Here is a 15,708-nt window from a genome sequence, read left to right on the forward strand (position 1 = left end):
CTAACCCACTCATCCACCTAGTTTAGACATGTCATCCATAACGTTTTTAAATATCAAGTTATATATCACTTTTCACCCGATCTTTCAATGCTGAAAAATCACTTAAAAATTAAATAATCCTCATAGCCAAATCCAGATTCAGATCTTCACCAAAATTAAATCGATTCGTCCTTGTCACAAACAACCTATCCACCAAGTTTCATCCAAATCCGTCCACAACTTTTTGAGATTTGCTGCTATATATCGTTTTTGGCCCTATCCCCCAATGGTGAAGAATCACTTACGGTAATAAAATTGGAATAGCCGGATCCGAATCCGGATCTTCACCAAATTCTAATAATTTCGTCCGTGTCACATGCGCTACCTCTCTGCCAAATTTCGTCCGAATCAGTCCACAACTTTTTGAAATATCTTGTTCATAAACAGACAAGAGTGAAAACAACCTCAATCCACCTTTGGTGGCAGAGGTAACCAGCTGAATATCCATAGTCTGTTAAGTGTGTGTTTGTACTCTTTATTTCGTAATTCTGTTGCAATTTGTTTAAAGTCAAACCTCATTTTACCTGGATGAATTTGCTTGCTCCGTTTACCAAGCGAATAGACCAGCAGTTTGCAAAAGCGAGTGATATGGAACATCTGGCTTGGCAAGCGATAGCAAGCTGCTTGCTAACCAAACACACCAAGCCAGCTGCTTGCTAATTGGGACATTTCTGAAGAAAGTCGTACATGATTAAAATAACGCCTTTGATGTGGAACTTCGCAAAGAATAAATGCCAAGCAATACCATGTGACAAAATGGGATAAACAAACAAATAAATGAAACACACGACACCGTTTTTCACGCTCCATTTGGTCCAATGAGAACGGTGAGGGGAGAGAAGAACGAGATGACCTGCTTGTCCTTGTCCTCGGTGCCAAAACTCCGCACACAGAGGACGCTAACCTTCTGGATCTTTGACATGATGTTGCCTTAAGTGCTAAACTTCAAACAAAAGCCAAACGGATCACAATTTTGGAAACCAAAAGCACATTGGGCACCTTGAGTAGTTGGTTGTTTATTTTGATGTTTATCGCTTAACCATTCAAATTACATCATGGAGAATATGCATTACATATTATATCGCTGCATTTAATATGGGTATAGCTAACCATGGTTGTCATGATTGTCATAAGAAGATTGTCATGGGGCCCGCAAGGCTAACCCCCGCTCTAGCAGGGAAAATGGCCTTAAAATACGTGTTGTTGTTGTTGTTGTTGTTGTATTTAATGCGGGTATAACTTTTGAGAGAAATTAACCTTTTGAGGAACCAATATACCATCGATATCCGGGTTTAAGGTGTGATTTACCTTCCACTTATCCACGGCAGTTATCACGATAATCAATTTCCATTATCGTTATCGCGATAACAACTGGAAAAGACGATTATCATCCCATCGTGATTATCATCCAGCACTAGTTCAGTCTCCACAAGTTGAAGTGCAAGGTTAATGATCTTCCTCGGCTCTATTTATTACCCTGGTTTGCCATTTCCTTTGCAACAAAGGATCCTCCTCTGACCACAATATCATCATTGGCGAGTGCCAACTAGCTCATCAACGTTTCATTGCTGTAAAATGTCACGAGCATGCAGGAAGTGGAATCTATTTGCTTTGATAAAAAGGAAGCTGATTGGCTGCTACAAGCTTGTAGCACAAGTCACAAGAAGGAAATCTTCATCATCACAAAACCTTTGAAATTTTGCATCCAACTTCTTCATTGGTTGGGCCTGCACCGATATCACAAGACATGCTCGTAACTGATCCGTGAGCTTTCACAAAGGGAACACAGCAGCAAGCTTCTTGGTCAAAGAAACTTTCATAGTATGCTTGCATTTCAATTTGATAATTATGCAAAACAAAAATGCAACAAATGAATACTGACACCTGAGTAAAGTGTATTTAGAACAAAGGCAAAAAAGTTCATGGCGTCGGGTGTTTATGTCTAGGGTTATATTCTCCACTTAGCATTAGCTCGGGCGTTAGCCCATTTTAACAGAAGTACTCTACTTTAAACAAGGTATTGTTTGGCAACATTCGCATATTACTGAGGGACCTAAAGGTTTGCTTGTCTCCCTGTATCCATCCGTCAGTCCCACTTGTGGTTTTCCGCACTTTTTCCTATACGCTTTAACATATTCAATTGAAACCTGGTACATGGCTTTATTATGATAAGTTACATAACAAGTTCGAGTTTCAGGACGTTTCACCAAATTATTTTTATTTTTATTTTCCCCCACGGAGTTATGTCCTTTTTGCTTGGAACATGAACATTTATTGGGACCAGTAGGGGGCATATATTGCAAAGAAATTCTCCCTCTTCTTTACTTTGTCTTGATAAATCTAATATATAAAAGGAGCTTGGTTTCGGAATGCTAGCTTGCATGCGTCCGACCATCGATGGGCCTTGTATTCTAGTATCATGTAAAATGGAATTTGTCTTTTTGAAATGCAGCTGTCAAAACGAAAATCTCTTATTTTCTTTGCTGGAGTAAGGCTCATGGAAGAGCAAGGTATAACTGACAGTGGGACAAACATCAATGGTAAGAACGAACAGGAAAGAGAAGAGGGAGGAGGGGAGGAAACACAAACGAGCAAGTAAGATTGTTGAGTTAGGAAAGGTTAATATGGATAACAAAGATCATGGTGCAGGATTGGGAATGACAAGAGATGATTGTGCACTGCTTGCAGGAAGCACTGAAGAGAACTGTGAGACAGAATAACTTTTGACAGGTGCTTCAACAGATGGGAGAAGTGAGGAACAAGAGTCGAGATTTGGAAGTTTAACCAAAAGGGGATTACTGGAAGAATAATTGCATAAACAACTATTATGTGCAAAGGAAAATGCATTAATAAAATGTGAATATCAAGCAATACAACACAAACAAGCACCAAAGTAGGTGTGCAAGATATGAAGGTCACTTAATAACAAAATACAAGTCTTCATGGCAACTGCAATACCCGTACCACAATGACAATGTACTTCTGCCCATGATTGTGCAGATCCTCGATGACATCTGGCAGGCTGTTGAAGTTCTTTTTATTGTAGCTAAAGTCTTCCCTATTGTGCATGTAATCGATGTCATTCCACTGCACATCCTGAGGAGACAGATGTAAGATAAGCACACAGCACGAAATATATGGCAAAAAAATGCATTGCCTCATACAGAGCAGCAGCAGTAGCATAGCTTCAGCCACACAAATGATGCAAATCAGCAAACAGGTGGTGCAGACTCTCCATAGCATAAATTAATAAATCCCTTCAGCATCGAAAGGGCAGTAAACCTTCATCATCCACAGAAAGGTATTGGTCATGTATAGTTCTCACCTGTGGCATCTGAGCATCGCGCATTGCCTGGATAACAGAGAGCGTCGCGTTACTCGAATCATAACCCCAACGACAAAGGTGGAAGCCAAGTCCCCAGTAAGGTGGCATGAGAGGCATTCCTGAAATAAGGAGAAAAAAAAATTGCAATAATTTTGACTTAGAATCAAACACCAAGAACATCCTTGCCAACGCCTGTTGCTTTCCACTACAGCCAATGCCTGTTGCCACAGAACCTGGGGGGGTGTGGGGGGGGGGTGGAATACAGCCTGGGCAGGTACGGGAAGGTGGGGCTCCAGGCCCCTCCACAATTTTTGGGAAAAGTAATGTTTAGGATTCTAAGTGCAGTTCCCATTCTTTGAGAAGATTAACGTGCCATATGAATGTAGATTCATGATGGATAATGTCCAGTAGATGTGTGTGATGTGCAAGCACTAAGGTCATGCATGTGTTCTGAGTATAAACTAGAGGACAATATAATACACACAAACACAAACACAAACACACACACACACTGCTGGAATTGCAAAATGCCACGAATGTCGGAACCGAGAATGCGGGGGGGTATATGTTCCCAACGGTTCCTGATTTGTGGAAAATCCCACGAATGTCAAGAAAATTCTCACGAATAGAGGAAAATTCTGCGAATGTCCTGTTGTGAGGCAGTTGCTCTGAAACAATGTGCCCTCTCTTCCTGGAAAGCAAACCCAACCGATGTCAATCTCAGCTCATGCCCCTGAAACAAGTAGGTGTTCACTCTCAGGAGAGCCAGAAAACAATATCTGTCCAACTTCATGATTGAACTTGCAAACTTGTCTCTCTCCCTCGAAAACGTGATGGCACCTTGTTAAGTCTGTCTCTAGAGTATGCTTCCCTTCCATCCCTTCAACTGACATCATAGCCGACTGCTCGTGAGAAGGCTGAATGTCTCAATTCTGGATTTGCTTCCAAATCTTGTGTCCCCAACTCTTCAATCTCTGTGTCCTCCCTACACAGTTGGACCCAATTGCTCATGGACTCTGTCTTTCACACCTCAGAAAATGTAGAAGGTAGAGATGGTTCCAGCACACCCTAGACTCTGACTCTACCACTGGACCTGACGGCATCAGCTCACCTGTCCTAAAAAAAAACAATTCTACTGCTCTTGCACTTACTCTCTCTGCCCTTTTCATCCTATAATTTGTGCTTGGTCATATTCCAGTGGTTGGAAATTAGCGACATCACTGCAGCATTACATAAAAAGGTGCAACACCGACAGACATATCGGCTGACTTCCCATCATCAGAAAGGTCATGTAATCAATCCATCATCGCAGTTGATATGAAATCTTTCCTTTTCTCCAATGACCTCATCTCAGATCACCCATTCGGATTCGAACCAGGCCACTCCACCTTGGACATGCCATGCTGCTCTTATTCTCTCAACAATGGATGGAGGCCTTCAATGTCACTCATGAGATCAGGGCCGCTTCTCCAGACATATCTCCAGATTTCGATAGTGTGGCATCTCACCTTACTCTCAACTCTTCCTATAGCATCCAAGGCAAATTCCACTCTTGGGTTACTGACTTCTCTACTTTCAGTCAATGAGTGCCTCTCAATGGAATCCCTTCATCTCCTCTCCCAGTCAACACGGAAGTGCCCCAAGGAAGAGTTCTAGCCCCATCCTATTCCTAATCTTCATCAATGATCCCTCTGTCTCTGGAAAATCTGCTTTATCTATTTGCTGATGGCCCCATCCTCTGCTGTGACATCCCTCATCCTTCAGACAGGCAGCCTGCAGCCTCTTCCCACTCTTCAGCCCTTGAAAAAAAAAAATCACAAGCTGGATAAACTCTTGGAATATGTCTTTCAATCCTGACAAATCTCGTACTCTCACCTTCTCTCTCTGAAAGGACCGTGTGGCACACTGTCCCATGTACTTTCTTAACAATCCCCTTCAGGAAGTTCTGTCACTCAAACACCTGGGTTTCATCATCAACTATTATCTTTCTTGAATAAACTACATTTCAAAGTTGGCCTCCAAAGCCAGCCGCCAACTGAGCATCCTCCGTCGTACAACATCCTTCCCTGGCACAAGTTAACAGCTATCCAGTGACAAAGCCTTCATCCACAGCTTGATGGATTACTGCTCCTCCCTCTGGTCTGGTGCCCCTGCCTAACACCTTGCTCATGCTGTCGCCGTGTAAACCAAGGCCTCCAAGACTATTGTCCTGTGATAAAGCTGAGTCTATGGGTCTATCACTTCGCCATCACAGATAGGTCAGTGGCGTCTGTCTTCTACCACCTCCTTTCTGGGATTGCACCTTCTGCTCTCTGTACTTTGCTTCCCCAGTTTTCTGCAGGGCACATGCATTCCACCATTAACCCCCTTCTGGTGAAACTCCCAAAATCCAGAATCTCTGGTCACCCCCACTCATTCATTCCCTTTTCCACCCCCACCCATGGAACCAACTTCTGTATCCTTTTCAATCTCATTCTTCCCTCCACGTATTTCTTAAAGACAGCTGTTCACCACCATCTCAGATCACCCCTCCCGAATATGACCCATGACCTTTTCTAGTGCCTTAACCTCCCCAAACATCCATTTAAATCTGGAGTTTTCCCTTCCTGAGAGTTTGCTTCTGTATCCATCTCGTTCACCCCTACCCATCATTCCTCACCACGCCCATTATTTGTCCAAGTCTCCCCATATTGTGTCCTTCAATCATGCTGTTGGCATTTCCCGCTCTCTAAACCATTGGTTTTGGTCTGTTGCATCCTGATCCGTTCAGTGTTCTGGCCTTTCCACGAGCCTTGACCTTGTATACAAAAAAATAAAAATAAAAGAATGTACTGATACTGATGACTTAGTGTCTGTGGCTAATGAGTTAACTTCACTCAACAAAAACTCAAACACATTTTCACAACTTCTTTAAACTGAACTTGCAATGAAATCCAAATACTATATTACTGTATTACTGCAAATACAGGGATACTGCAAATACAGGGATACAGCAAAGACAACAAAGATCTTTTCTTCGACTTTTTAAATCTATCATATAAACACAATGTCAGTTAGTGTGTTTGTACAGATGTCTGTCCCCCTTCATAAGGGTAGGTTTTAAAGGCCAGTCTTTTAACACAAATGTGTGTTCACTGTGTTCTATTTTCTGAGGAAAAAAACAAACTCGAAAAACATTTACCATAAAAAAGTAATTGCGTCTCTTCTATTGGACTTGTAGACGGTGGCTTACAAACCGAGCCTCAAGGGCGTGTCCAGAAACGTTTTTTAAAATAACAATAAATACAAGGAGTGGAGAGGTGAAATTCACTGCACGTGAATAAAGCATGCGCAAAGTAAAACGAGTGTTAATTTATGTCCGTAGGATGTCAAATAAAGGAGATACAAGCACACCTGACACTATAGGCTGAGGCTTCAGACTTTTGCACGCCCACGAAGCTGCAACTGTTCCCACTCGTCATTTTTGATGGGCTTTTTACTAGTTGGAGAATAAAATCAAACTGAAGAGTTTTCTTGATTGTATTCCTGAAAAGAAATATATTCCTGATTATTGGGTTCTCTCATCCAAATAAATGGCAAGTGACTGAGAATATGTGTTAGCTCAGGTGGATTTTTCCTGTTTTAAAGCATTTTCCAGCCATTCAATTGGGAATTATCTCGGCCAGCACCACTGAAGGTGGACAAAGATTATGTTTTCACCCCTGTCTGTCTGACTGAGCAGAATATCTCAAAAACCTGTGGACAGATTCAGACGAAATTTTGTGGACAGGTCAGGTATATAACAACGACTAAATGATTCGATTTTGGTGAAGTTCCGAATACAGATCTGGATACGAGCATTTTAAACTTCTTTACCACTTACGAGTGATTCTTTACCACTTACAGAAGGATCCAAAAACTATATATAGCATGATATTTTAAAAAAGGTGTGGATGACTCGCAACAAAACTAGGTGGATAAGTTGGGTAGGTGAGAAGAACAAGCTGATTAGATTTTGGTTCAGGTCCGAATCCTGATGCAGCCTATCAGTGGGATATAAAACATCAACTGTTCAGCTTGGTAGAGGTATGCGCTCTACCAAGTGCCGTTATAGTTGTGAAATGTTTTCCCTAAACAAGCGTATAAAATGCTCCAGCATTTGTGAACCGACGCTTAACATTAGAAAAATGTCCGGGAGGTGAGAGAATGCACCCCGACACCCGGAGTGTGGTGTTTCTTGAATGATTGATAAAACCCTCCTGTCCCATCCCCTCGTCCCATCCCACCTCATCACGATCCACTGTCTGAAACGTTACATGTCCCGTGAATCCCTCTGTAGTCTGTTCAACATTGTAGATCAACAAAATGTCTTAGCCCATGTTTGGAAATTATGCAGTTTAAAATGACTTGAGAAAAATTAAAATAAAAACATTTAAAAACAAATGTTTGATAAATATTTCCACTGATCATTATTAGCATGATCACTATTCCCAGTTACAAATGCAGTCAAAGCATTCAACAACCGAATAATTTATCTGTAATTATAACTACCAACGCTAAAGCAAACGTTCTGTCAATGAACATAAACTGGAATGAAAATGAAATTGTCAATTTACTCTCAATCTTCAATGCTGCTAAAAACCGTAAACAATTATTTTGTGAGAAAAGGGGAAGGAAAAGAAAAAAAAAGTATCTGTTTAAATGAGTACCCATGGGATATCACGCATACTGGCTTTATATGCCTCAAAAGAATTTCAACTGAAATGCTCCCGGAACATTCACTGCCTATCCTCTCATTTGACTCACATCATACATATTTCTGATTGCGCGATTTTGTAATGCACATTATTACCTCTTCTGGAATTTATAAAGCTATGCCAGGCACCACTACACGGGTGGAGACAGACACAGACATTCTAAGAAAAATGGGGAGAATCGAATGCAAACAATGACACGTTTGAATTCCAACAGCAACAACAACCATGTAATGGGAATCGAGACCTGATCAAAATAAATACAGAACAAATCTCGAAGAGGCAAACTGTAATTGCACATGTCTGCGCAGCAAGACACCCATTAGGTTGTCAGAGAGAATATATCAAATGAATTATTTCTAATTTCATAATCTAAACATATAGCTTTGGCATAATGCCAAATCACACACACACACACACACACACACACACACACACACACACACACACACACACACACACACACACACACACACACACACACACACACACACACACACACACACACACACACACACACCAGAAAGTATTCACACCCCTTAACTTTCTTCACATTTTGTTGTGTTACAGCCTGAATTTAAATGGATTAAATTAAGATTTTTGTTGTCACTGATCTATACATAATGCCCCATAATGTCAAAGTAGAATTGTTTTTCTACAATGTTTTACAACATATTTTACAACATTTATTTCTTCCATATTTTTCAAGATTCAGTCATCCTCATGAATATTGTCCTGTTCTTAGGGATGAAAATCCTCCAAGGAAACGGAAGCCGAACGAGCTTAACACCGAGGCGTTCAGTCAAAAATGATGATGTTCTTTACACGCGAGGGAAAGGAGAATGACGAACTTACCTTCACAGGTCCCACCGGACATCCTCGAACCTGGGATAATTGGCAATTCAACCGACACAGAATTCAATGTACAAAAATACCGGCTTTATTGAAGAAATGCCGGCAAACAAAGAATGCACGATAAAATAAGATTCCTAAATGGAGCGACCCACACACACTCATCTACACACAAAGGGAAAAATAAAGGTGAAAATAAATGTGTGCGTGTTTTTTTTTTAAGGTACTTAGCTCTGAGCGTCTCCTGAATCCCCTCGAAATCGTCAAAACCCCCCGCGTCCTCGACGGGAACAGCACAGGACCCTGTGCACAGTTAGCTCGCGGCAAACGCAGGCCTCGGTCCGCAGTTCGCTCCTCCTCATGATCGTCAAAACCATCCAATGTCCCTAGCGCGAGAGCGCTATGAACTGTGACTGCACAGCACCAATGTTCCAATGCAAGAGGAGGGAAAATGTCGGAACATGACCGTTCGTTGAGACTGTCTCACCGCAAGAGAGCTTATCGGCGACCGTTCATCTCCAGATCCCGAAACGGAGAGAAAGCCAAGAGAGAAAATGTCAGGGAGAGTGTTCTTTTGTACTCAAGGCTCTGACATCATCCGATGCCACCTGTGCCTGCTCCCATCAGCCAGTCCCTCTCTTTGTTGCTTGACAAATCTCACCAAATCACTGCTCTCCGGGGCGTGGCCTCACGGACATGCCTGCTCTTGTGACCACCTGTCGGTGGTATCATCGTTGGTGCGTCCTGTTTCTGGTTAGCTTTTATTTTGTGTCGTTTAATGCGCTATTTCCTGGCTTTGTGTGTGCGCTGCATTGTCATAAGGAACAGAGGAAAAAAAAAAACAGAGGCCGTTTACATACAGGAGATTTACCATTAATCCCTAACTAATTAACATAACCCCACCCCTCTCATGGGGACACGTATATGCGCTTACACGACAACCGGGCTAAACGAGTTTCCTACTTATGATACATGGGGTTTCTTCTTCATTGAGACATATGGAGCATGGTAATCTGTACACTTCTACCTGGCTCTAAGATAATCATTGCCTACCCGCCACAAACATAATATTATACCCTATTTGCACAAGAAAATGTATTCTACCCAATTTAACTCATGTGGCTTCAAAATGGGTTCAATGAACTGCATTCAACTTGTTTTCAAATTTCCACTTTGCAACAATAAATCCATCAAAGATTGACAAAAGCACCAAAATAAAAAACGCTCCCATCTTGCTATAGATCAGCTTCACATATAAAGTGGATTCAAGACATGAGGGAGAGTTTCTGCACAACTCAGTTTGTTGTTTATGCAGTTCAATAGTTAATACAGGGTAGCAATCCAAACATGATAGAGCAATCATGGACCATGTGGGAACTGGTGATCATAATATAGCAGATATAGCTTTTGCTCAGAGTGCAATCTAAGTTTAGTGAAACAAGCATGTTGGACTTCAGGATTTTTGAAGAGATGAGAAAATGTGAAAGCTTGGTCATTTGCCGCATCATGATAGCAGACTACAAGTAGCAAATGTTTTATGATATCAAGAAGATAAATGGATCCAGAATGTCATAGTTGTAGAAAAGCAACAATAATTACTGAGGTGGAATACCTGACCTACAACTGCCAGAAACTGCTGAATCACGTCTTCTGGCCGAGGTCCCAGAAACACGTAGAAATCAAAGATACCACCAATAGGTCTCCACGTAATTGCTGGTGCAGGTTGGAGGACCACATCTGTATAGAGCAAAGGTACAAAAATATCGCGGGTTACTTGAACCTTGCACAAATTGGAACCCTTACCAAGATAAAACAACACAAATAACAGTAGCACCTCGTTAAAAAAAAAAAACTATTCCACAAGACGGATCTTGATAAAGTGAACAGCATTTGATTGAATGATGGTGTCTCTCCATACTGTTTAGAATGTGGTTGCCTTTTCAACTTTCTTCAGCTCGATCTGGGAACACCTCATTCCAATCACTCCCCATTGTCACATGTAGTCCATGGTTTCCATAGGGCATATCAATTTGATTGTTCTAATCACTTCCCACAGTGCTGAATATCATTGTATACTCTGTCATTAGGCTACATTTACTGGCCTTCTTTTTACCCTGCGCTCGCGAAGCAAAAAGCGGGGTTAAGCATTCAGTTACGTACGTACGTGTGCCGTGTCTGCATTTTAAAAATTCATTTTCTCGGCAACCGTTTGTCCCATTGACATGACATTTTCACCATAGGAGTGCCTCCTCCTGTAGAATATTTTAATGATTATTATGACGTCATAGGTCACGTGGTACAGGCGCCATATTGGAAAAACTTTACACCTCTATATCTCCCAAACCGCTCAATGGAAAAAAATTGAAACATGGCTCATTGTCAAGTACTCACCATGGGGAATAATATGTTGATGGTGATGTCATCGGTGCCTTATGATGTCATAATTCGACAAGTATAACGCTTGATCTGATCAGTATGAATAAAACAAAAATACCTCTGCAACTGTTAGACCGATACACAAAATGTTCAGAATATGTGCGGCTGCTGTAGAATTTTTTCATGATAATTATAACGTCATAGGTCACGTGGTACAGACGCCATCTTGGAAAATAAAATCAAAAAAAGTTGCACCTCGATATCTCTGAAACCGCTGCATGGAAAAAATTGAAACATGGTTCATTGTCAAGTACTCCCCTTGGGGAATAAGATATGTTAATGATGGTCATCTGTGCCTTCGTTATGACGTCATAATTCGACAAGTACAACTTATCCGATCATTGTGAATTTTTTTTTCTCAGCAACTGTTGGTCTGATGAACACAAAATTTTCACCATAGGAGCACCTCCTCATGTAGAATATTTTTAATGATAGGTCATGTGGTGCAGGTGCCATCTTGACGCCATCACCTCTATTTCTCCAAAACCGCTGAATGGAAAAAAATTGAAACATGGCTCATTGTAAAGAACTCCATATGGGGAATAGGTGTTGTTAACGATGACGTCATTGGTGCCATAATTATGACGTCATAATTCGACAGGGACAACGCTTAGTCTGATCAGTTTGAAATGCATTGGGCGTGATCTATGCAACAATTATATTAGAGAATATAAATTTATGATGTCATCGCTCATGTGGTCTGGCAGCCATATTGGATCAAAGAAAAAAAAATGTTTAAAAACAGAAGAGTTGGCTCACAAGTTGACTGCGCAGGGTAAGTATTCTACGAATACCATCTAGTTATACAATGTCAAGGCTCGTGGAAGAGATAGAACACTGGGGAGGGGGATGGGGACACAAACATCGGGATTGAAGAATAAAATAGAGGGACCCTTGAAGTTTGAGTGACAACAATTCCCTTTAAGAAGTTCAAAGACAATAGATGGGAGGGTTTGCCATACGGTCCTTTCAGGGAGAGTGAGTGGGTGTGACATCTATCAGGATTGAAATACCAGCTTGTGATTTTGTCAAATCTGAAAAGTGGGTATGCTTTGAATATCATTATGTGCTTTGACATTAGGCTCTATTTACTGGCATTCATTCTCAATTGGTTCGCTGTATTTGCCTTTGCATTTACCCAAGTCTTGTCATTGGTGTGTACAATATTTCATTTGTGCTGTTTTCTGCAATCAATCGGTTTTTTTTAAACATGTTTCCCCATTTTCTGGCAATTCCATGTACCATAATCCAGCAGTCTGATGATTTATTCATATATTGCATGTAATGCAGGTGTGTACAAGTAAAATATTTATAGGATAGAATACCACAAGTTATGTGGCCTGCACATTCTCTACTGTAAAGTTTCCTTCAAAACATCTGCCAAAGATTTTTTTTGTTAATGTTTGTTCTGTTTTAATCAGTTATTAGAGCGACTATTCACAAATCAAGTTCACTGTAATCAGTGTCTTCTTTACTCCATCTCTGGGGGGATCCGGTCAAAGTGGCCGGCTTCCTTTGAGCTGTGAGCTTCCAATGTAGACACCTTGAGATGAGGGATGAAGGATGAAGGATGATTCATAATAATGGTCATAGCGACATTACTGTACAGTATATTCATTCCATGTTTGGACATGAAATACAAGGAATGATAGAGACTTATATTCTTCAGAATAAAAGACAAAAAAATACCATTTGGATGGAAAATAAATTTAACTAAAGAAATATTTCCATTTTAAGACATAAAAAACATCATATGACTAGAACAAACCTCAACCAGTCTCAAAAATCATTTATAACTGATTACAATGACTGTCAACTTATCCAAATTCAGAACCCAGGGTTACCCCAGGGCAGTACTGGTACCACTGTCCCTCAATTAGGTCCTTACCCATAGCATTGCTATTAAGCAGGAACACTCCATGAGCCGATCCATCATCCTCCAAGGCCAAGTAGAAAGGCTGCGAGCCATACAGGTTTGTGTTTTCCTGCGCATCAAGGAGAGTGCATAAAGTCATGCAAAGTCAGCCCATAACCAATTATCAACTTGAACCTTTCAGTAGATAAAGGGGATAAATTATTAAACTTACATGAACCTTATGGAGAAAACAAATGCCTAATTGTAAGGACTAGCACACCGACGACTCCCTAAGGGAGTGACAGGAGGGGTCATGTTATTATCCTCTCTGGGTTATACATATATATATTAGCAGTAACAAGCAACGACACAGAAAGTGAGTCAACAAGTTTAACATGCAGTAGGGACACACCACACCACACCACACCACACACAGTTTTTGCATACAACATTAAGGCTCGTGAAAGAGCGAAAGCAGAAATGAAGGGGACACAAAATGGAGAGGGGGAAAACACCAACAACAGAGAGATGAAGAGGAGGGAGAGGGGGAAGGCATACAAGGGTGAACCAACTACTTAAACCACCACGAGAAGAGGAAGGGGAGGTGAAGATGAAACAGAAAAGGACAAACCAACCAACAACTTACAAACGAAAAGGGGTAAATCACAATAACCGGGAAAAAGGGAGTGCTGAGGAATAGAGGTCATTTGTGGCAGAAGAGGCCATTAGTATGGATTGGAGATGACCTGAGGTAGTTGGCTTTCGTGTGCAGCACAAAGCTGTGCGGTAGCATCATTGGCTGAGGGCACCGCTGATGCAATGCCCTCTGCTGGTTAGGGCAGGAATTTGGAATTTGACCATGGTGCCAGCCTCACCTACTATTCAAGAAAGACACTTTAGAAAGTGGGAAAGAGGGATCTTTAACATCCACCAACGAATATTGGTGAGACGGGGCGCCAATTTAACGTTCATTCGAGGGAGGGACGGAACACACTTTGATGAATCACCCCGCATGTGAAACACCGGGATGACAGTTTATCAATGGGTCAGGATTCGAACCCAGGCTAGACAGCCTAGAGGCGAGTATGCATGAAGACCATCCTGTCAGCCCTGAGGTAGTGGTGACAATTGTCTTGAAGCCCTACAGGAAAGAATGGGACTGAACAGATTGGAGAAGTTGGATAGAGAAGTAACCAAGGATGGATGTTCCCACACCTTGGGTCCTTGATCGCCTGCCCACATAGTACGACGGCTCCACGTCGTGTTCAGCAGCAACGGAGCACGGTGCTCACCAAGTCCATACAACAGATGAGTTGGCATTTCCCAGGATAGCTGCAACAATTGATTGGCAAATACCAGCGGTGCCACCGTTGCATTCAGCCTGGACATAAGCAGAAGCAAAAGCAATGGCAAGAACAGCAAAAGATAAAATCATTCAAACAAAAAGGTTTTTAAAACATTGTAGAAGTGGAAACGACAGACGTATCAAAATTAAACCAGAATCATCCGAAACACAATCCGAACAGCGATATAAAACCGATGCTGCCGAAGCTGGAATACACAAGACCACTCGCACTGCAGTGCAGGGGTACTTCAAATGTGACATGGGGTTATTTCCTCTTTTTAAGGCAGAGTAATGTATTGTTATGAGCAGCGAGAGTTGGAGGGGGGAGCGGAGTGATATATCAATCTACGACGTAGTATTTAGACATTTCACTTTATACAATTTGCTGCAAGAGGTTGTAGCATACTTTTGCCTTGCTGGTATTATCATTTGTCTGAATCTCAACCTTACAGAAACAAACAGTTAAATAAACGCAAACCACAGGACACTACAGCCATTTTCGCAGGAGCAGATTGAACTAGTGCTAGTGAGATGCTCATCAAGAGCATTTACCGAGATGCAATGCCTGAAGCATCAGCTATCGTTTTGAAGTCGTGGATAAATATCGCATTTACAACTTTAAAAGCGAAATACATTGGGGAGAGGAGGGAGGGGCACACACCCACCATCCACCTATCCAAAGGCATAAAATTTGTTGTGGTTATATTGCTCCCTGCCATATGTTTCAATGATGCTAGAGACACCTGGACAGGCCAGTGTGTGTGTGCGTGTGTGCGTGTGTGTGTGTGTGTGTGTGTGTGTGTGTGTGTGTGTGTGTGTGTGTTTAAAGGTTGCTCAAAATCACACCCTTGTGTGTTCAGGTCGGAATTTCCGATTGGTTTTCTTCTAAAGACAATATCGTAAGAAACGTTTTTCCTCAGAGATCAACTTCAAACTTCACAAGGATGTTACAAGTCATAAGCTCCAGTACATATCCTCCAACAAACAAAGCTGATTCATCCAAAATATTGGTGAAAATCTTGAATTTCCAAAAAAATTCAAATTTCTTCTTCCGAACGAATACAAGCAAAATTTCACATACTTCATCGATGGACCAAGGCACCGAGTTTGAGAAGAAGCTTCT

The 15,708-nt window shown here is 41.5% G+C and overlaps 1 protein-coding gene across 2 annotated transcripts in view; it reads right to left on the minus strand.

The window, feature by feature from the left end:
* The window catches only part of LOC137423365 (lysosomal alpha-glucosidase), a 74,663-nt gene that overhangs the window by 38,071 nt on the left and 20,884 nt on the right, over positions 1-15,708 (minus strand). For both annotated transcript variants that reach the window (XM_078774296.1, XM_078774297.1), the window contains exons 5-9: positions 14,456-14,621; positions 13,274-13,370; positions 10,567-10,686; positions 3,365-3,483; positions 3,004-3,135 (exon numbers count right to left, since the gene is read on the minus strand). In XM_078774296.1, coding sequence (XP_078630422.1) covers positions 3,004-3,135; positions 3,365-3,483; positions 10,567-10,686; positions 13,274-13,370; positions 14,456-14,621 — 634 coding nt within the window. The remainder of the gene's footprint in view (positions 1-3,003; positions 3,136-3,364; positions 3,484-10,566; positions 10,687-13,273; positions 13,371-14,455; positions 14,622-15,708) is intronic.

This window comes from Myxine glutinosa, chromosome 3 (genome assembly GCF_964187855.1).
Source record: "Myxine glutinosa chromosome 3, kmMyxGlut1.1, whole genome shotgun sequence".
Lineage (NCBI taxonomy): Eukaryota > Metazoa > Chordata > Myxini > Myxiniformes > Myxinidae > Myxine > Myxine glutinosa.